The 23,194-nt window shown below is 42.4% G+C and overlaps 1 protein-coding gene across 1 annotated transcript in view; it reads left to right on the forward strand.

Annotated features, from left to right (window-relative positions):
- The window catches only part of IQCH (IQ motif containing H), a 69,573-nt gene extending 48,473 nt beyond the window's left edge, over nucleotides 1-21,100 (forward strand). The window contains exons 11-16 of the mRNA XM_063142665.1: nucleotides 13,152-13,319; nucleotides 16,817-16,939; nucleotides 18,140-18,201; nucleotides 18,978-19,086; nucleotides 20,459-20,562; nucleotides 21,043-21,100. Of these exons, the coding sequence (XP_062998735.1) occupies nucleotides 13,152-13,319; nucleotides 16,817-16,939; nucleotides 18,140-18,201; nucleotides 18,978-19,086; nucleotides 20,459-20,562; nucleotide 21,043 (567 nt within the window). The 3' untranslated portion in view covers nucleotides 21,044-21,100. The remainder of the gene's footprint in view (nucleotides 1-13,151; nucleotides 13,320-16,816; nucleotides 16,940-18,139; nucleotides 18,202-18,977; nucleotides 19,087-20,458; nucleotides 20,563-21,042) is intronic.
- Nucleotides 21,101-23,194: the final 2,094 nt, after the last annotated feature.

Here is a 23,194-nt window from a genome sequence, read left to right on the forward strand (position 1 = left end):
GGCAGTTCTGCTTGAAGTGCAGGGCAGGAAACGTTGCTCTTTAATTTCTGTGGCGAGATAGTCTGTCATTCCTTTCAGCCACAGGTTTGCTGGTGGTGACAAGGAAAAACAACATTCTGCAGAAAACAAATATGGTTGTCAGTGAAAGAATCATTAAAAGAAACCACTTAATTGTTCAGCATTGTCAATCTGGCCAGAAATAACGAAGGGGCTCAGAGTGCTTGAATTCCTCCTTAAGTTCAATGGTTCGGTGCTACCTCTGGCATCAGAAGCAGTGTGCCTGTGTACACCAGTTGATAGGGAACATAGGCAGGAGGGTGCTCTTGCACCCGTGCCCTGCTTTTAGGTTTCCCATTGACAGCTGGTTGGCCACTGTGTGAACAAGATGCTGGCCTAGATGGACCCTGAGTCTCATCCAGCAGGGCTGCTCTTATGGTCTTCACAGATAGAGCAACTTCGTGTGCGTGTCCCGTTGTAGGCATGGTGCTAAGCCCTTCCGTTGTAGTGAATGGGAGCCCTCATGTACTGAAGCTCTGTGAGCTCACTGGGGCACATGTGAGGAGATGCATCCAGCGTTGTGTGTTTACAGCTCTTCTTTTATGCAACGTGTTTTAAGATGATTTCCCAAACAAATTATCTACGATTATTTAGCAGGGGAAAATGTTCACCCACAGTGGGCAGCATCCAACAGCCATTGCACCAGCTTACACTATGGGCATCCCATAAGAGGTTGCTGATGCTTGTGGTACAGCAGTGGCGTCTGTGGACCAGGAGTGTTGGATCCTTCCTGATGTTTTATTGGAACCAAGTAAATACCTGCTTCAGTCTGCTGTTTCATTGATCAAATGCCAGACAGATAATGGAGGAAGGAGTCCTTTAATTAGTTTAGCAAACAAGCCTAGAAACTACCCAAATAATCCGTTGAAAGGGACAATCTAATTGGCTGAGAGGAGCTGAGCTGGTAAATATGAAGCTTTTTATGTATGCCATTGTAATGATTAAAGGAATTTGAAAGGTATTAATGCACCAAACAACAACCCTAATATAAAGCAAAAGGCAGCAAATCAACGTCTTAAATGAAAGCAGCACGTACTACTTTGAGAAAGGGAATGGAGACCTTCTTATCAGGGAGGCAAGTGGCCTTTAAATGCTGTTTTTGCTTGCTTGTCAAGATCTATATTCTCAAGCCTTGGTTTTATAAGCACTTTGTTTTTCACAAGTGCTATAAAGGCAGAAGCTGGGTCTACTGAGAGATAAACAGTGTAATGAAAGTTATTGGTGAAAACAGAACATTTTGTAAAACATATAAACCTTCATTATATACGTATCTCCAGTGGGATGCAGCCTATTCCAAAGGAATGCCTCAAAATATCATAGGTGACTTTAGCTATATAATTGGGGGAGATGTAACAGAATGACCCAGGGACAATATGGCTTAGCAACACACACCAATTCCTGCTGGAGCATGTCCTGTCGTTTCTAATATAACCTAGAGAGAGCTCTCTTCGTTTTAAAGCAGTGGAAGCTGGTAGCTTCGATCTCAGTCGGGCTATGATTCCATGCTGGGTTTCTGTTAGAACTCTAAAATGCTGAACCCATTTGGGGGCACTTGGAGAGCTCCTTTAGAGTTCTGGCTGGTTCTGACAAAAACCCAAAATGGAATCACAGCCCCACTGAAATCAGAGCCACCAGCCTCCACTGTTTTAAAGTCAGTTAAGGGCAGTGGGCTGGCACAATCCAAAAGGAACCTTTCCTGAGCAGACTTCACTGGCATGAAAGGGGATTGTGCTAAGAGCATGGATGTGCTCTTCAATTCAGCCAAGTAGAGCTTGAACTGGAGAGCAGCCTGGCAGCTGGTGCTGAAGAAGGGTTGGAATTGTAAGAAAAAACTGCGAAACGTCAGGTATCGTAACTATACAGATTGAAGCCATATTCAGGCATTTGCATGAACACGCAAGAGCTTGATGTGAGAAGGGAGAGGGGCACGCACGCATGCACACACGCACACACAAGCACTACCCTCCAACAGCTGCACACATGGTCTCTTCCTCACTGTCATGCATTTAGCAATTTCAGCTGAATGTGCATAGAAGTCTGCTAAGGCAGGGTTCCCAATTTTTTATTGTATCTATTTATTTATTACATTTCCATACCGGCCAACAGCCGAAGCTCCCTGGGTGGTTCACAACATTTCACGGAAGTTTCTAAGCATATTCAATTGAATGTACTTCAGAGCTTTGTGCGGAATAAGTAAAGGACTGGAAAAGAGCCTACATGTAAGGGGATGTTGGTCGCAGGCTTGCATGTGCCCACCCCCCTCAAAGCATGTCCCAGATTTTTGGGGGGGGGGGAAACATGGGTGTCTAATTCCACGGGAGAAAAGTGGCACTGAGGACAGAATCCAGCTTGCTGACAATCTCGGCTTTTCATTTTTGGTGTGTGTTTTTGAATGACACGTTTCCAATACTTACAGCTGCAAAACTATGGTGCAGCGTATGTGAACAGTGCCTGATGAAACTTTCACAGACATCAGAATAAGACTGCTAGCAGTTAAATGTAGGGTCTCAGTGCCCTCTATTGCCCCTCCCCATGTGCAGCAAAACTGGATTTGCAAAATAAGAGAAAACATACAAATTTGTTTAAACTGCAAAATCCAGCTTTTGCGGATACAGAATTTGAATTTTCTGAGCACAGAACGTTTGTGTTCTTTTTAGCATGAAGTGCAAACAGCCTGGGTTTTTTGGGGATGGTGGTGGTGGACATTGAAATTCTGGGATGAAAATGTACAAAATGCCTGGCAAATATTGTGGATTTCAGTAATTTCTAGAATATTTAATGGAGTTTGTTGAAACCTCTGTGTTCACCTTCAGTTCAGCTGTTTGTCAATTTTGGAGCAGTATTAACCCATTCCAGATGACACCTGAACAGTATTTGGTCTTTATCTCAGGAAATCTGAATTGCCACCTTTCAAAAACAACTGCTAAGATGTCTTGCTTCAGAAACCCATCACTGTCCTGTAGAATAGCTGCATTGATCTCCCGTGTCAGAATGTTATGAATTGCATAGCCTGCAGAGTGAAAATATAAACTCTATAAACACCTCGTTGAACATGAGAGGAAAAGAGCGAGCCCATATGGCTCCTGTGAAATGAAACCAAGCCCCTCTTCCCCCCCTCCAATCTTAGAATTCTTTGAACATTGCCCTAGAAAACTGGAAAAGGGAGAAGTTGCTGATGAAATTTATTTGAACTTTCAAACTGCCTGTAACTAAGTTCCTTGCAAGGCAATGAAAAGAGTCATAGGGCAAAAGATAGAGTACTTCAGAGACAGTGAAATGGCTGAGCGAGACTAAACAGAGTGAGACTAAACAGTCAATTTTCAACATAACATGATCCAAAGAGCATTCTTCCCAAAGGTTACATTCTGGGACTGATGCTATTAATAAATGTCTCGCTGGGAAAGGAAGCAAGTGGTCACTTGGCTGCATTTTTCCATTGATAAAATAACCAGAAGCACATTCACTTGGCCCTTCTTCACATGTGCAAGTCAACAGGTGTGAGGTGCTTTCAGGGGACATGTGCATGTAGGACTAGCCTTGGGAAGGCTTCCCGTGGGTGAGTGCACATGTACATTATTCACCCACCTTTCATCCATAGCCAGTGATTAAAACTAATTATAAAAGCAATAAAATAATATACAAAGTATACAATAAACAATTCAGAAGCAGTTAAAATAGTAGAGCAGACTAATCATATGACCAATCTCATGATGCAACGGCAGATAAAAGGCAAAGATAGCCAGAAAAGGCTGGATTTCGCAACTTAAAAGCAGGTGGTCGTGGGGATGCTTTTTGTAACATCTTGCCTGATAAAGAGATCTGAAGATCTTGAAAGCTTGCACATTTTTGTGAGTTGGCCTAATAAAGGTATTATAGAAATATGGATTTGGGGGCAAATGAAAAGTTTCTGGCCTGGCGTCGAAATGCCAGGTGTCGGTGCCAGTCATACTTCTGTGGGGGGAGGATAGCCTTATTTGGATGCCGGCCACTGCCTCTTTAGTGAACCATGTATCTTCATATGTAGTCTTTCAAAGCAAATCCTTGTATTGTATTTTTGGCTTGAACATATTTGCACGTTTGAGCTATCCTACCAGTTTCCACTAGATGGCAGCCAAATAAGATAACTCTTTTCAATCCCAGCTAAAATATTCAGTCCCATTGTGAATTTTAACCATAATAAAGGGAGCTCTCTTCTGAGAACTGACTTGCATTAATATTTTACTAATTGGCATTTTTACAGTGTCATCCAACCTTTTCTTTTTTAAAAAAGCAGGTGCACTCCTTACAATAATGTAGAAGTCAATACTGGAAGCAAAGAGAAACAATTAAACCGAAGGAAGAAAAGCGATAATTTAGTAACTGTTTAAGAATTTATGCTTTTCTGACCTTCCCACGTTTTAAAGCTGAAACATTTTTATGGCAGCTGTAAAGAATGACACCATAACTGTGACTTTATTCACTCGCAACATTTATATTTTGCAGGGCAGCCTCTAGGGCCATTGGTTTAAGAGTTGAAAGGAAAGGACTTTCTGTTGTAGTTATTTTGCTGTGGATCCATCTACTGTAGCTGAGATCCTGCCCACCCCATAGCCCTATTAAATCACCCATGTGGGAATTTTAAGATAGGCCGATCACACCCCAAGCCCACAAGAAGGCAAGAGAATCATGCAAGAGCTGAAGGCCTTGTCCCTTTCCAGCCATAGCTGTCCAGCATAAGCCACCCCAGCAGTGGTTTGCAGAGCAATACCGGACGGGCACCGGTGGCGAAGGAGATGCACCGCTGGATCCTTTGCAGTGGAGCAGAGGTTGCTGTAGCACGACTTTCAGACCAGGCAATGGGGGCAGAGGTGGCAAAATGTCGTGCCTCGGTGTCTGTTGGAAGGAGAATGTCCGTGTTTTCAAGTCAGCGCATTGCTACTAAATTGGAAGGAGAAAGCACATTTCAGGGTTTCTTATTCCAGCAGAGCACATTCTTCAGACAGTCCCTAAGAGCCTGTGTGACCCCGGTATTTTCCCTGCAGAAGGAAATAGGCCACAACTCACTGGACTCTGACCAGATCCAGTTAAATCAGAGGACGTTTGGAGATGGATAGTAAATGTTTACTTGGTATCGCCACCATTTATTTAACCCCTATTTAGCCCTATTTGCTATATAAGAGAAGAAACACAGTCCCTGCCAAGGCTTTGCAAAGATGCAGCAAAAACAGGGCAGGGGAAGGTAAACTGGCACCAGGCAATAAAGAATAGGTGGCCTGGGGAAGGCTTTGCAGGAAGGTTTTATTGGCTCCAGGCTTAAAAAGCAGCCTGAAAGCTGGCTAGCTAGAGGGGAGGCAAGGAAGGTGGCATGAGAAAGGGAAGGGGGGGGAGGGAATATAATTGGGGCAGAGAGAGTCTTAAACACAGGAATTAGGAGTCAGAAGCTGATGCAAGCTGTGACGGATTCTGGAGCAGAGACTTAAGAGAAGAGTTATGGGATCATAGCAATGAGGGAGAAATATGATTTTAGAGAAGCACTCTGCTCAAGGCATTCTGAGATCAATATGTGGCTCCACTGGAGTCAAGAGCAAACCCTTCACTGCATTTTCCATCCCCTAAGAAAATAAAATGTCTCCATTAACCAAGAGGATAATAGGATTCCATTCACACCTGTTCTCAAGTCCCCCTTGTAACTGAAATGCCTACCTTTTCTGAGCTCTCAAGATACTGTCACAAAAGCAGACCTACCTATATGTCAAACAACTGGAAACAGTTTGGATTTATGAGAGCCATAGTGGGCATTAATGCTAAGCAGTTGAGAATCTTGCTCAAGGCTAGGGGAAAGGTTCTCCCTTTTCCCCCCAGCAAAGAGGCTTGCTGTCTTAAGTAACAGGCCCCAGCCGCTGTGCTATACCTCTAGTTTCAGACAAGGAGCGTCATCACATGGGGGAAATTGCATTTGATTACCATTGCTCCTCCATCAGTGTGATTGAAAGAAGAAGTAAACAATGAGCACATGGCCCATTCAGGGGGGCATTTTGATTGTGCTGCTTCTCCTGCACACAGCAGGAGAGAGTGGCAACTTCCATCTTTAAAAATAAGTTGGACTTACTGGGGTGTTTTTTGTGGCGCGAAGAAGGCTAGACGGGGTGGGAGGCAGATGACGTTGTGAGAGGGACCTGCGAAAATCTGTGAGTACCCAGTAACAAGTGTGCAATAAAACGCTTGTTTGATGGAGCTCAAGGTGTCAATACTAAAAGATGGGATTGAAGCTCAGCTACCGTTGTTGCTTCTGACAATGGAGGGGAACCTGTTCTGTTTTTACTTGTTATCTCTGTAAGAGTAGCAATGGCAGAGCTGAGTAATATCTGCATTGACAACTTGCAACCTGTGCAAACTGAACAGATTTGGCTGTATTTGTCCACTTTGCATAGTTTATTCTGCTTTTGCTCAGAATTGCCCCTGCTGGACCAGGTCAGCAGCCCGCTGGTTGCACCAGGAAAGCATGGCATGATGCCTGCGAAGAGAGCCATTCCTTACTATAATCGCCCCATAATAATCAGAAGTGGACTGCCTGTGAACATGGAGATTCTATTCTTGGTGGTCATTTCTTATAGCTCTTGATAAACCTGAAGCAAACACAAGACAGCAGTACCTAAAAAATAAACAGTGTAGACAATGCTTTCCATTAAGATAGTATTTCCAAAATTACAAATGATCCAAGGATGGAAAACACACATTGAAAAAGAGGTCACTACGATCTAACTTGATGGGTTAATTTCCCTAAAAGGCAAAGATGCCAAACCCTGCAGAACCAGTTTTGTAGAATGCAGGCTCCGGAAACTTGCAACGTTGTGCATTACCCATGCTGCATCTAATAAGAAGGCAATGAAATCTTTGGGTGCAACTACGTCGTGTTCTTCCCCATACATAATTAAGAGGACCAGTTTAGGCTACAGGGGAAATAAACAACTTCAGAAAATGTCCCTAATACCTGATTCCAAAAGGTAGCCACAACTTATCAGCTCCGTGATTGGGCTTTAGTGTGGGCTTTAATGTGGCTATCACATCAATCTCTAGTGGCAGTGAGTTCCATAAGCAGGAATGGTCTGGGCATAAGGAGCAAAGAGTGTGTTCAGCCCCCTCCCTCTGGCTTGCAAGATTTCCCAAAGCTTTGCACAAAATGAAAACTGAGGTGAGGCACCACGTCAGCATTATTGAGGCTGTGGAGAATGCATGTAGCTCTTAAATAAGAGCAGTTCCCCACGGTGCTGAATGTGGGGACTAGAGGTGCTTCGGTATGAATTGATCTCTGCTTGGGTCTGGGGAGGGTTGGATACACACCTGGCATCCAAGAGCAGGGGACAAAAAAGTTATCTTGCTCCTCTTGTGGTACCCCCCACCCCATTCCCAGTTGAACTTTCTAGAGCCCAGACAGGTACGTGAGAAGCTAAAGTCAGCAGATGCTCCTGTGGCCGCTTCACTATCCAGACGAGAAAACTCGTGGACACGGTACGAGGGGTGGGCGGCTGCCGAGGAAACAGTGGCTGTTGCTGGGGAACATCGCCAGCAGGCTGCTTTCGCATGCATGTCCTGCTTGTGGGTTTCCCACGGACAGTGGTTGGCCATGTGTGAACAGAATGCCGGACTAGATAAGCCTTTGGTCTGATCCTGCACGGACCTTCTTATGTTTTTATGGTTTATCTTAAAGGAGATGTCCAATCAAATAAAGCAAACAGACCCAGAAAGCTCATTTAAGCTTCTGTGCCTTGCTAAATCCAGTCCAAGGAAGGGCCCTTTGCCTCTTCACAGTGCAAATTTGGGGTTGGATGAGGAAGGAAATAAAGGATTGTAATTGACAAATCTTCCCCTTGAATTGTACCAAAGGAAGCTGGCAATCAACATCCAATTTACATTTTCCTCCATGCAGTGGGAAATATTTAAGTTGACAAATAGGATATTTAACAGCGCAACAGATACTTGGCAGTTCGTTATTAACAACTGTTACTGATGTGATTTATTTGCTGTTATAAAAAGGGCATTATTTTGTGAATATGATTCAGAAATTAGCTCCAGTTTAGCAAGAGGCCTTGACTGCCTGACCTCTTAATAGCCTTATAATGACGCCATTTACCATTCAGTGGCTTATTCAAGTCACTCTGTGCAAGATTTGTTTTAAAGGACTGATGTTCACAGATCAGACTGGTGTGTGGATGACTCACAGGGGGGGAAACTCTGGGGGTAGATACATTCCCAGGGCCTCAGTTTTCTAGGAGTTAGGAAAAGGCAGGTGTGTGGAGCTACCCTTTTTCAGCCCCCTTTGCAGACCTTCCCTCCTATTCTTCTTCCACCATTTGCCCCCAGATATCCATGTTTTGCTCATACAAGCCTAGCTGCAAAAAAGAATGTGATTTCTGGAAGAATACCTTGCGATCCTCAATCTATCCTCAATACCTTGCGATCCTCAGTATAGGACATATCAGAAAGAGAAATGAGCAACCAAAGAGTTAGATGGTTTGTTCAAGTTACCTGTCATCCCTTTTCTCTTGTTGCCACCTGGCCCATATGATGGCTTCCCCAGCTTCCTTGCCTGACATTCCTGCTTTGCCAAATACACAAATTCTCACTTCTCCCTGGGTCCAAGTGAGGCTTTTTCCTGTCTGATTGATCTTTCACTTTCCTTCAAGGAGCTAGAGTGTTTATTAACATTCCGTTGCTGAAAGCCTCACTCTAGTTAGAAGGAATTCTTTGAACGTTCCATTACATTGTGGCAGGCAGACTACTGTCAATATTTATCCTACTTTAGAAGTCCCTGAAGAACTTGTGTGTTGCAGGGCTGATGGCAGAGCGAGATTGGGTTGGGGAACAATGGGAAGGCGTTGGAGGATAGAGTAGTATGTGCAACACCTCAGCATCACCATCTAAAAAGCGGTGACTGCCAGAGCCCCTGAAGAGCCTGTGGCTGCCCAGGTGGAAGAGGGCGGCTTGAACTCATGCAACTGCCTCGGACAACTCTTCCAAACATTATGGCACCCACCTTCCCTCTTCCATGCCTATTTGTTGTCTCTCCTTCCCATTCCCTTTTTCCTATTCCCTCTGGAATTGCCACTTCCTCATCCAGAAAGTAGTCCCAGCACTATATTTTTCTTTCTCGGTCCTTGCAGCTACTTCCTCTCACTGATACCTGACTTCACCCCTCTGATACCGCTGTTGCTGCTGCCTCCCTCTCGTTCTCCAACTGAAGGTCATGATGGTGCCGCCCCTTTTTCTTTCCCACTGCTTCTCTACCTTTGAAGTTCCCTATATTAAGCTCTACTCCCCTTTGCATCTCTATACTGCTGTCCTATATTGCCCACCTGTCTCCTTCTTGACCTTCATTTCAGTCCTTGATGCTTGCCATGCCTTCTTCCTCTCCGATAATTCTCCCACTTTGCTCCTTGGTGATTTCTACATTCATGCTGATAATCTCTCTGCTTTACATTTCCTCCTTCCTCTTCCTCCAAGCTGGAGCTTTTGATGGACTCCCCCACGCAGTCTCTTGGGCACACTCTTGATCTTGTCTTCACCAGGAACTGCTGTGCTCACTCTGCTCTTCCCATGTTTTGCTTCCTTTTCCTTCCATGACCTCCAGTTCCCTCTGTATGATTTCTTTCTGCTTGTTAGACTTTGCGGTTTGCACCTTCAAGGCATTCTTGTCCTTCACTCTTGACACATTTGTCCCACTTGCCCAATGAACTATTCACCACTCTCATCTCCAGCCCTGGCTTACTGTTTGATATCTCTGTTCATGTTCTTGCACAGCTGAATGCCTCTGGAAGAAACCAAGAGTTGACTGATTTTGTCAACTCTTATTATTCTGTTTCTTCTCTTTTACCATCAGTCTGTCTAAACAACACTACTTCACCTCTCTGTGTCATGTTCGGTCTCAACACCCCTCCTCAGGTTCAGAGACTGACCTGGACAAGGCGTCTCCAGCCTCCCTACTGGATCCTTCCCAACTAGATGCAACAGCTTTACCATTGGATTCAGAAAACTCTCCTGTGCAGCCTGTCATCCCCTCTGGTTAAGAAACATTGAATAAGGCAATGGTGCTTTAAGATCCTCCGAGCAGGGGTGAAGCCAACAGCACTATCAGGCTGGCCAGCCCTTATCTCAGAAATCCTTTGCACCCTGAAGCAACAGTTTCCTGTGCTATAAATTTGAAAACTTCAGCCAGTCTCTGTCCAAGGTCCTCATCAGTTCTGCCTAGTTCTGGTCTGATCTTGCTCTACCAGCTGAGGCTGGATCTTTCTAAGCAAATCTTCACTTTGTCTAAGCTGACCTTCATTTTACCTGCTGAAACCTGATATCTGCAAACATGCCACTACAGCATCAGATGCTATGCCATCTGGCTATAGGGTATTGCAACCATAGCCTACTTCCCTGAGAGCTCAGAGTCTAGACAAGGCAGGGCAGGACAATCTGTTCCACATCAATTCTAGGAATCCCAACCACCTTTTCTCTACCACTGGTGCTCTGCTACGGCCTACCCCCTCCACCTTCACCTCCCCCTGCTCTCCACTCAAGTTTTTACCTCCTTCTTGAATGCTAGCATTTCATCTAGCCATTCTGACTTCTCTGATTCTCTCTTTCATCCTTCTGTAAGCTCTTCCTCCTCCAGCACTTCCTTCTACCCTTTCTTGGCTACCCTATTATCCTTGCCTAACCCCACCATGTGCCCCCCTTGATCCTGTCCCCTTCTAACGTCTAGTTGCCATTTCCCCAGCCATTATCCATACTCTCCACTACATTAACTTGTCTGGCTCTTTCTTTTCATCATTCAAACATGCCACTGCTTTCCCTATTCTCAAAAACAAACAAACCCTTGACCATCCTCCCTCTTCAACTACTGCTCAATTTCTTTTTATCTCCAAACTCCTGGAGTGTACTGCTTACTCTTGCTGTATCACCTCTGCTCCTGCCCCCGCCCCTTCAGTCTGGCTTGCACTCCACTAAAATTGCCCTTACAGAAGTCACTGATGACCTTGCTGCCCAATCCAAAGGCTCAGGGCTCATTCTCTTGACCTTTCTGGGGATATCCTCAGGAAGTATCTTCCTTGATACATCCACTCTCACATGCCTGATTCCCCTTATGCTCTAGGTCTCTTATGATTCTGTTCTCAGATAGTTCTCTGCCTACCTGTCTCTTTGAAACTTTCAAAGTTTCTATAAGGGGAAGCCCTTAATGGGCTTCCCTCTCTCCATTGGCATCCCTAATGACTTTGTACTTGGTCCTCTACACTTTTCTCTCTATATATATTATCCCTAGGAAGCCTCAGCATATCCCATGGCTTATGTCACCAGCCTTACTTCTACCCCAGAACTTACATCCTCACTCTACCTCCTCTCTGATATTTCTGTTGGGATACTTCTTTGTTGTCTCAAGTTCAGTAAGGCTCTAGCTGGAAAAATAGGAAGGCTGGTCTTGGTCACTCTCCTTTTCCACTGATGCCACAGGCCATCTCAGTGATCAAGTATGAAGCTTTGGTGTCCTTTGACTCTTCCCTCTCCTTTACCCGCCCCCCACCGCCTCCCCATCAGGCCTGGCATCAGCACCCACCATGGTCAGGCAAGTGCCAGAGCTCACAGGCACTGATGCCAGGAACCCATTTTTAAAATTTAATTTCATGGACTTTGTGCAATAGCCACCAAATGGTGACTGATAGGAGATCAGAGCTGTGGGAAGCGTGCCCATTCCCTCCCACCCCTACAGCCTCACAAGGGAAAGCCCATTCTCATCTCCAAACATTGAGGTCCACCAACCAGAGTCAGGCGTACAATGGTGGCCTGGAAGGATAGGCTGCAGGCATACAGTTACAAAGAAGGAACAGAGTACCTCTGTCTGACCACATGTTCAGCCTAGGAGTTTAATTTCAGTAAAAGGGCTGGACTCACCAGCCTTTCAAACAAAAAATGACTCCTGGTTTCCCTCAAATTTTCCTTTCTCAGTCTGCCTCCTTCCCCTTTTTTTGTGCCTGCTGTTAAACAATTAGGCATCAGAAAGCCTTGCTAATCTACTGCAGATCACCCAGAGATTCACCAGTAGATCCTGATTTACCTTCAACCTGCCTGTGTCATAATCCTATCCAATTGTTGAATTGAGTTATGGCTTGTATCCCAAAGCTGTCTCTGGGGCAAGTTAGCTTCAGAACTCCTAAAATGCAACGGTAAATATGTTTTACAGTCTAGCTACCAAGGCTGCAAATGTTTTTCTGTTATTGCCCAATGCATTTCACAGTTACACTGAAAGATTCTTGCTAGTGAAGTAGATTGTATATAAACTCCTAAGTAGGAAAAGCTGTTTAATATTCAGTTTATTTTAACAACAGTAATGCACCGATTCTGCCTCTTTGGGCACATTTGTATAGTAATTGTACTTCAGCTGCTTGTGTGTACCCAAAATTATCTCAAAACTGCAGTTGTGTGCCATTGGGTCATTCATCTTCCACTTCACTGCCATCAGTTTGCACAGGTGCATGGACCTGTGGGTGCTGTTCTACCTTCTGCAGGTCCCAAAGGCTACTTAAGTGATCTCCCACCAGACCATTCTCTGGGCTTGTAGAATGTTGTGCTTGTTGACTGTAGTATGCATCTTCAGACTTATATGATAAGGTACATGTTGGTGTTGCCTATTAATGAGCACACATCCATATATTTCACTATGGAGACTTGGATTTTGTTGCTTTCTGTAGCTTATTTTTTAAAATCCGATGGTCATGTATTTCATTTATGCAAAGTTTGCAAATAACTTTCAAGTGATTGAAATTATAATTATATTCTTAAACTTACCAAAGAAAAAGCAAGTTACATATTAGGTTGTGCACAGATTCTAAAAATATGATATGAGGCATGTTTACAAACAGTTGTGCAGTTTCAAAGCAGTTGGTCTACTATTGGTGAATTACCTGCAGTTGCTGCTCTCATGTAAAGTATGGCCATTTTAAGTCCAAAACAGTGAGATGTCTATTTCTCGGCTTAGAATTGGAGCTGAACTGTATAGTTAAATAGGAGAGGGGAAATGTCTGTTCCTATTATTGCCATGAAAACTTCTCTTACTTTTCTTCCTGTGCTGTAATTAGGTATGGGCAATAGACCTGGATCTGCACTATAGTGATCATCTGGCTTTGACACAGGTCTTGCTTTACGTAACTAATGGGACGCTGGATTGCAGGTTAAGCCGCTTTGAAGTGCAACTAATTCCAAAGAAACCAAAAGGTCGCCATCCCCAGAAAGAACAGCCCCAAGCTGTAAGTGATGTCCTCTGCACATTACATTTGGATATTACCGGTACCTCACTGAAGTGGTGCTCTTGTGTATTCCTGTTTGTGGCGTTGTGCATTCCTTTCCATGAGGTTTGCACAAGAGAATGTCCTGTGGACAATGCCCCATGCTTATTAGTGGAAGCGGGGGCCCTTGGGACTTTTTCTTGCAAAATGCTGTGGGCTGGTCCTGAAAATGTCACACTGATTATGAGGTTTTGAAATCTGATTAATGTTGAAGCCAAACTCGTTATTTTAGAATATTTGTTTGTCACAAGCTAGGAATAACACTCCCATATTTACAAGAAAAGAGAGGCTAGAAATATTTGCAAATGTCTTCAGGCCTAGTCTGGTATCCATTATTGTATATCATTTTGATATTTAGTTCAATATTTAATTGTCTAATCTTCAAACTCAGGGATCTCCTAGCTCATCTTTGAATAGCAAATGCTTGATCAGTTGAAATAGTCTTCAGAAATACACTTGGTACCCAGGTGATTTTGTCTGATCTTTGGTAGGAGAGCATTTTGAAGTTCATTGTGAATGCCTCCTTAAACGCCATTGCTCTTCTTACTTACCACAATGGGGACACCTTTGCTTTTACCAGTGCATAACCCCAAAGGTAGAAGCAGTAACTTGCTATCCCTAGAAAAATTAATTCAGAGATCTCTTAAAAGAGCTGCTTTGTCTGCAAAACAACAGCCATTTTAATGCATGGTCAGAAATGGTCCAGGAACCTGCTCCTGTCCATTTGCAGATAGAGATGTTGTGTCATTCCAAAAAGTGCCAGAGCTTTGTAATTTAGAGGTTAATGAGCTTCTGATCTATTGTTCTTGTCCAGCTACTACTTTGAGTTGGAATAGAGTAAATTAGTCCCAGTAGTACATTTTTTAGAAATGAAAAGTAATCAAGTAGCAACTTTTTAATTAAAATTCTGTCAGGATTAACGTAAGTTAGTCACTCCTGGCCTATAATCCACCCCCCATCCTCCCACATTCTTCTTATTCTTTCCCATCTTGTTTGGCTAACAGTCAACCGTGGCAAAAAGAGCACCAACGTGGCAGAGTTCTCTTTTAAAGAACCCAAAGAAATAAACAGGAGACAAATCTTTTTACAGCGCATGATCTGTAATGAATGATTAAGTAAAAACACTTTATGTGAAATTATGATGTTAATAATGCTTCTGTCCCCGCGAATTTATTACACATTCACTAGGCTGCTTGCTTTGATTTTGATAAAATGGAGCGGTGACCGAGTGCGAGTGATGGTTTTTATTTTTAGAAAACTCCTTTGCAAGAGCAAATTTCCTAGATACTGCTGCTACTGTAATTATGTACAAAACCAATCACTCATTATACTTAGGATACATTATCTTCGAGACAGATGAGGCTAAATAAGCAAGACATTAATAATTCATCCGGCAGTTCATTATGCATGTGTTTGCCTGCTTTGTAGCTGAAATAAGCACCTCATCAAACTGATGCTTGCGCTTAAACAATAGTTCTGTGTTATTGCCGCTGCATTCAAGTTTACGCTTGTTAAACTGCTACTTGGATTATTTTATCAAGCATTCATTTATTTTATTTCTGGCCAAAAACAAATTACTGAAAGCTTTGATACCTGATTTGATAATGTATACTCTTAGTCCTCTGACTCACTATTCTCAACCAAGGCTGGATTACCCCTCGTGCTAAATAAGCTTCAGGGCAGGACCCCAGCCAAATTGTGGGTCCTGCTGCTCACAGTGGCTGCCAATGTCAATCTCCTGCATACTTGATTTCCTCATAATACTGCACCTGGGAGCCCAAGTATGCATGCCTAGTAGTAACCTAAGGTGCTATGGCAGACAGCAGTAGGGCACTGAGGGCCACTGTGCGTAGAACTTCCATGCAGTAGGTAATGCTCTGCAGAATAGCAGATTGGGGAGGGAGGCTGGCCAGCCCTCACAGTTCTCTTGACTTAGGTCTAAGCAGCTAAGACTAAAAAACTTCTGGGGTCCCTCCAAATCGTTAAGAATTGACATTTTAATGGAACCAAAAATAGGTTACATTAAAGAAATCAAGGAAGGCTAGAACACCCATTCAGATTCTACTCACCTTTTCCAGTTGCTCTTGAGTGGGCTGCACATTTAGAATCCATGTTCACCCCACTGAAACTCAACTGTTTGGTAGATTGTCTCTGAAATAACTTGACAAATATCAAACGCATTGGTGGAAAATCAAACACATTGGTGGTCTTCTGCAACCAGGTTCTGCAAGAAATGGAACATAGTTTTTCTTAAGCTTTATCATTTATGTCTTTACTGAATCAATAGCACTTTGTTAAGAAATAAGAGGTGGGGTGAAATACGTTTGGCTAAAATTCTTGCTAGTAGCACACTGCTAAAGAACCAACTGTTTAAAAGTTCTGAAGATTAAACTAATAAGATATATCCCAGAAAATCTAAATAACCACTTTTGCAATGCCATGTATATACACTCATGGCACCACTTTAATAAGTGCCAAATGTTGCATCAGACGAAGCCCTAGTCAAAAGCAAAATAATGAAGAACATTAGTATTTCATTATAATTTCAAGGTGAGAACAAATATGGAGTGATATTGAACCTGGACCAGCAGAGACTTGAAATGAAGTCTCCACTCACCTATGAAGCTCATTGGGTGACCTTTGACCAGTCATTACCTTAGAGCAAAAAAGGTGGGATATAAATGTAATAAATAAATAAAACTAAACTAAACTAAACTACCTTGCAGGGTTGTTGCGAGGGGAAAACATGCAGGGAGAGGCCCGTGTATGCTGCCCTGAATACAAATGTAATATTAGGGCACATCTACCCTTGACCCCTCATTCAAGCAGAAACCTACATCACCATAGCTTTCAAAGTTTGGAGTTGGTTATCGTTTGCATTTTCAAACAACATGCAAATTTCTCAGAATAATTTGGTGTACTTCAAAACAATAGAAAATTTAAAAAATAATGAGTCCTTTATATTTGTCTTGTGGGTTCAGAGCTTTCAGGTCATATGTAACACATTTTCAAATTTCTCTTTGCTGCCCCAATGGCTTGATGCTTTCTGTTCAAGCCATGCACACACAGTTAGTTATTACAGCTTAGCAACTATTTAATGCACTTGAATTCCTCCACTGGTCTCACTGAGGGCTAGATCACATGACTGTAGAGTGATTTGTGCTAGGGGAATGTAATCTTACGTGTAGTGTGTGAATAGTACTTAGGTAAGGCAATTACCTTCTTGAATTATTGTGTTATAAAACATTGCTTATCTTTGTTCATGTGACTATGAAGTCCATAATTGCAAAGGCTGAAATGTGTGCTTTTAGGAAGCAAAATAATATAGCAGGACATTGGGTTTAGCCACTCGTGTATCAATGTGCTTTGTGTTGATGCGGGAATCTGTTAGTGCTTCATAAAATTAAACTTTTTTTGTTTTTGTTTTTCCTTATCCTTTTTGTTTTTGTTTTTGCCAGGCTTCCATTGTCAGCCGCTCTGTTGTCATGAGCAGTTCAATTATGCATGCCAACCTTTCCCTCATCTACTATAACGTTTTCCTTCAGATGTGCAAGGCTCATGGGATTGGATATGATGTCCAGGTGGGAAGGTCATGTGCTTTACATATGAATGAAACAGAGATAGGAAAATAAGAAGAGATGGGGGAAGTTTTATTTATTTTATTTACATTTCTATACCACTCAATAGCTGACGTTCTCTGGGTAGTGCATAAAATAGAGGACATTATGGTCATAAAGTGTTGGTTATTACCTTTAAAGCCCTACATGGTTTGGGTCCAGGTTACCTGCAGGATTGCCTTCTCCCGTATAATCCGCCCCACACACTCAGGTCCTCTGGGAAGGGTTTACTTCAATCAACAACAACTAGGCTGACAACTGTTACTCAGAGGAGATTTTCTTCTGCTGCCCCCAGACTGTGGAATGGCCTGCTAGAGGGGATTTGTCAGTTTAATACTCTCTCTGAGTTTAAGACAGCCATAAAAACCAGTCTCTTCTGGCAGTCCTACCCAGATGAATTTTAAACCTAAGAATTTTAAGATGTTGTGATTTTTATTTTAATATTGTATCAGTTTTATATGCACTTTTAACCAGTCTAACTTATTGTGTTGTTATTGAACGTTGTTCCCTGCCTCAATCCAGAGGGAGAGGCAGGTTAATCATCATCATCATCCCATAATGTAAAACCTAAAAAAAAAAAAATTAAGAACACTACTGAATAAAACAGTTTGGGAAGAGGAACAGCATGCAAATATTTTCTAGACTGACCACAGGAAAGTCAGTACTTTCACATTTTTGGCCCCTGATTCTTATGAAACTTTCTATAAACTGTATGATTCAATAACATATCATCATATGTCACTACCAAAACTCAAACCCTTAAAAACTATTTTCAGTTTAGGTCTGTGATTTGAAACACATGATGCTGCTTGTAGGAGCAAGTGCATTACTACAGAGTAACCACAGATACCTCCTACATATGTGGGATGAAGAGGGCTTACAGATCAGCCAACATGGTTTCCAGGCAGTCTTCAGTCTATGCACTTCTATTTTTAGATTTTTGACAGTCTAATTTTGATATCAGCCTGAAAGTGAACATTTCTCACCACTGATCTTGAATGAACTGGCCTTCTTTAATTTTAACTATCTCCACAAAAATGCTCTAGCTTCTTATTTTGTAAAATTGTTTTTATAATTTCTAGGCAGTTTCATATAAAACTTCTATTTTTAAACTTCTAAGCCAGTTAGTCTGCAGATTCTAACAACTTTTCCCATTCTCAACAGCTAAAAGAAGGTACAATTTTTCTCATGTTTGAAGAACAGAAGAGACATAAATTTGGAATGTTGTAAGTTTGCAGAAGATAACTGTAAGGCTGGAGTCATATTGAAAATCCTCTAGTTTAATACCCTCCTCCTGCTGAGGTTTAGTCTTCCATACCCAAACGCTCCTGAGAGGGGTAGCTGTAACTGGTTCATTGCAGCAAAACAAGAGTCTTGCAGCATAAAACTTATGCCATAATAAATGTGTTGGCATTTATGGTGCTGTGAGACTCTTTGTTGTTGCTACTCCTGAGAGAGTAGCTCTTTCACAGACACACATGGCCTTTGGTATGGCACACAATGGTGCAAGGGGACCAGGTCAGAGAGAGCAAGAGAGAGCACTTGTGAAGGGTTTCTTGTGCAGCACAGAGCAAGCAGCAGGCCCTGTTTTGCCCAAGTCCCATTGAACCTGTTCAATCTCCATTTGCTGCAATGGAACTTAGAAAGACATGTTTCCAGCAGAATGCTCTAGTATTAGTACTACAGTGGTATCTCATACCATTGGTCCCATTTTTGAAGCCCAACGTGGTTTTGAAAAGGCAGCAGTCTTTTGCATGGAATGGCTAAACCTCTTGCTCTCCTCTGCTACTTGATTAATAAAAATTATTTATTACACAAATCCTTTTTACTGACAAGTTAAAATGGGGCCTCATCTTTCATATCTCCCTGAAGATTGCCACCTTACGAGATTGAAAATACTCATTAAATTCCACCGTCTGACAAGCCCAAATGAGAGGGCGATTGTTTTTAAGCATGCGAATGGAATCATTGGCAAAGTCATTTGTTTGGATATCATTAACAGAACAATTGGAGAACATCTCCAGGGGGTCCTCATGACCTTTGCTCAGCATCTCTTCATCATCTATCAAGAATTATCAGCACCTAATATGCATGCCGAGACCAATTTTAAGGTGAGGTGTTAATTAACTAACGATTCCAGTTAAATTTCTGTTCGAGGACAGAAAACACCTCATGCTGTATTATAAACAAGTGCTAAACCATCCTGGGTTCTGTTCTTAGCAGTACATATTTTACAGCACGCAGGTCAATATTGTGAGATTCCCAGAGAATCTGTTAGTTAAATTTAAGAGTTTTAGATGTGGTAACATAGATTTGCTTGAGCTGGGAGCCACAGGTTTATTTGAAAGGAAGTCCTCACTCTAGTGATACTGCTAGCTTCAAGGGGAATTTGGTTTTCATCTCAAATTTATCCATTCTTGGAGTTGCTAATTGGAGAGGCAAAACAATCTTCATGCTCTCCTCCCTAAAGCTTGCTCATTGATTTATAAAAGGAAACTGTTGAGATATTAAAACACATACAATAAGAAGTAACAAATAAACAAGCTTGATTATTTTCTGATACCCATTCATAGGCTCCATCTTGTAAACCCAGAGGCTGCATTTGCATCCCCTCCATTGAGCACTGTAGGTCTTGAACCATGGTCCATGAAGAGAATTCAGAGAGCAAGTACTCATAGACCAGCTGATGCCTACCCTGTGTGGGTGTCTTACCATCAGTCCCCTTCCTGGCATTGCTGCCAGCACCCACCACAACTTGTTTCACTGCATGGTACTGCAGCTACAGAGGCACTAGTCACTTCCCATTTTAGGAATGGGAATGAAACTGTCTGCTCGACTCCAATCAGCACTGGATGGCTGCTATATTTTATTTCCCAAAACCTCAACATTAAGCATTGCATTTTGGAAGCTGTAACATGGGAGCTACTTATAGGAGCAGGTGCCTTGCTTTTCTGTTGGTCCCCAAAGTAATGCTGCCGTCAAGTAAGCCCATCCAGGGGAGTGAGATAGTGACTGGTGGCTACAGTGCTGCTGGGAGATCCAAATGGTGGTGGGTGCAAGCAGCAGTGTTGAATGGGGGTCTGATAGGGGTTCGGGCCAAGAGTTAGTGCCAACGACCCCCACTAGCAGAACTATGCAGAGAGCCCCCTCAAGCTTGATGCTAGCCTTGGTATCTACTGTGAGGAGGATCTCACACACCCAGGAGGAATCCTTCAGAAGAGTCAAGGAAGCTCATTGGTATTTGAAACAGTAGCAATTAAACTTAGCCTGAATGTTTGATTCTGTTGCTTTAACTGTAAATTAACGTTGACCTTAGTCACTAGTAACTGAACAAAGCACCTGCCACATTTGGAGGACTAGTCCTGAAAAGTGTCACTCTTAGTTTGGTTTCCATGATATCACTGGTCCAATGGTAAGAACGGGAGGGACATCCCGTAGCATAAACTACTGTTTCACCACTTGAGCTGTTTGACTTTGTTATAGGGAGCAGTCCAAGATATTGAACGAATTTTGGGAGTTACAGAACAAAACAAGTTAAAATTTGAAGAGGACCAACAGGCTTCCAAAGTACAAGCTTCCACAAAATAGTTAGTAAACTTTAAGTCTTTTTCTTTCATCTTTATCTTTATGCCTGTGGGGAAATAAAATACTCACTTCCAAATACCCCTTTCAGTCATATTATGCTCAGACTAGAAGCTTACCAGCTCTAATTCCCCCCCCCCCTTCATTTTCTAGCTATGAGTGGTCTACAACAGTCAAAGTTTTGTTTTTTACAGTAGGGCTGTGCCTGAGTTTTTAAAATGTAAGAGAAGCACGAACTGTGGAGGGAGATGTATTCCTTTAATTCCACACAAACTCTTTGGTTGCAGGCTTGCTTTCAAATGTAAGCGAACTTTTAGAGGTTCATAATCCTAGTATTTTAGAAATAAACTGTAGTAAAATGTTAGTTATTAGCAAGTCTCTTTCCAATCCTTTCTTTAGGGCAGGATAGAATTGGAAGTAGAAAGAGTTCACTTTAAAAAAAACCTTGATGATATTGTTAAGTTACAATTTATTTCTTCCGGTAGGTTAAACTCTATTCCATGTGCCATCGTGGGTTTCTCACTGTACATCTTAAAATTCTTCAAGGAGTTGTCATTGTTCAAGTACTGCTCCTACACCTGTGTTTGGGATTTTGAAAACCCAGTTAGCTGAAGATATACTGGAATCAATAGTGAGTCCCAAACTCACAGAAATTTTCTCAATAAGAATTGTATCAGATGCTATTTCTTCTATGTGGCTTAAATAAATATTGGTTTATTCTTCCAATAAAATGTAATGTGTTTATTTTTTAAGCTAGTTTGGCCTTTTAAGTTGCCTTTTTGGGGGTCTTATAATTTTTAAGGGTCTGGTTATATTAATGCCAAGTCCAAGCTTTTCCCAATGAACTAGGGAATGCCCTGAGGCAGTTTGGAAATTCAGGCAGCACTTTTTTCTTTCTTTTGGGAAATAATAGCACAATCCTAGATATGTCTACTCAGAAGTAAGCCCTATTGTATTCATTAAGGCGTACTCCCAGGTGTATATTGTATAAACACTATTTCCCAGCTACGTATAGAATATATTAGATATTCCTTAAGAGTTGAAGTAGAATTGTATACAGAACCAATAGATGGGCTCATCAGTAAGAAATCCTATTGGAAATATATTCATATTTCACTTTACAAGTTCTTTTGAGGTTGAGCTCTGCAACTAAAGGGGGGAAAGGTTCTGGAGCTGAGCAATCATAGAAATTAAACCTTGTTATTATTTCCATTTATAAAGTAACAAAAACATACTAAGCACTATGCATAGATTAAAAACGAATCCATCCCCTACATGCTTATTATCTAACCTGGTGGTGGGCAACTTGAGGTCTTCCACGTATTTTGGCCTAGACTCCCCTCATCCCTTGCTGTGCTTGATAGAGCTGGAGGCAATTTGCCCACCCCTGAAAAGAGGGGGAAAGGGCAGAGAGAGAAGAGGAAAAGAGCACACTCAAGCACCAATTCTTAAAGTGGCAAAATTCTTATAATGATCAGCTTGTAAGGAAACAGGTCAGGGAGGAGAGAGGAGCCAAATAGAAGTGAAGCTGATGAAGTGGGCCCCACAATCTCTTCTCTGATGACATTTGAAGGAGAGGAGGGGGTAATTTTGAAACACTCAAAGTGGTGCCTAATGGTGACATCCTATGCATATTTACTGTTAAGTAAATCCCACTATGTTCAAAGGGACTTACTCCTAGGTAATTGTGTGTAGGATTGCTGTCTTCAAGTTATATTTTGCAGTTGTCCTTAATTGTATAATTGCACTTACACCCCACCTTTCTAGCATGCTCGAACTCAAGGAAGCATAGCGTACATTGATGGTGCTATATAAATAAATAAATAAATAATAATAATAATAATAATAATAATAATAGTATAGGGTTCCCAGCCAACTGGAGCTGTTTAGCCTCAGCAAGGCTGCCGTATGTATCGTGGGTCTCTTCCAGCCATGCCCTTGGCCTACATATTGCAGTAACAAGCTTTTTGTTGTTTATTCATTCAGTCGCTTCCGACTCTTTGTGACTTCATGGACCAGCCCACGCCAGAGCTTTCTGTCGGCCGTTGCCACCCCCAGCTTCCCCAAGGTCAAGTCTGTCCCCTCCAGAATATCATCTATCCATCTTGCCCTTGGTCGGCCCCTCTTCCTTTTGCCTTCCACTTTCCCTAGCATCAGCCTCTTCTCCAGGGTATCCTGTCTTCTCATTATGTGGCCAAAGTACTTCAGTTTTGCCTTTAATACCATTCCCTCAAGTGAGCAGTCTGGCTTTATTTCCTGGAGTATGGACTGGTTTGATCTTCTTGCGGTCCAAGGCACTCTCAGAATTTTCCTCCAACACCACAGTTCAAAAGCATCTATCTTCCTTCGCTCGGCCTTCCTTATGGTTCAGCTCTCACAGCCATAGGTTACTACGGGGAATACCATTGCTTTAACTATGCGGACCTTTGTTGTCAGTGTGGTGTCTCTGCTCTTAACTATTTTATCGAGATTTGTCATTGCTCTCCTCCCAAGAAGTAAACGTCTTCTGATTTCCTGGCTGCAGTCAGCGTCTGCAGTAATCTTTGCGCCCAGAAATACAAAGTCTGTCACTGCCTCCATGTTTTCTCCCTCTATTTGCCAGTTATCAATCAAGCTGGTTGCCATAATCTTGGTTTT

This window comes from Elgaria multicarinata, chromosome 16 (assembly GCF_023053635.1).
Source record: "Elgaria multicarinata webbii isolate HBS135686 ecotype San Diego chromosome 16, rElgMul1.1.pri, whole genome shotgun sequence".
Lineage (NCBI taxonomy): Eukaryota > Metazoa > Chordata > Lepidosauria > Squamata > Anguidae > Elgaria > Elgaria multicarinata.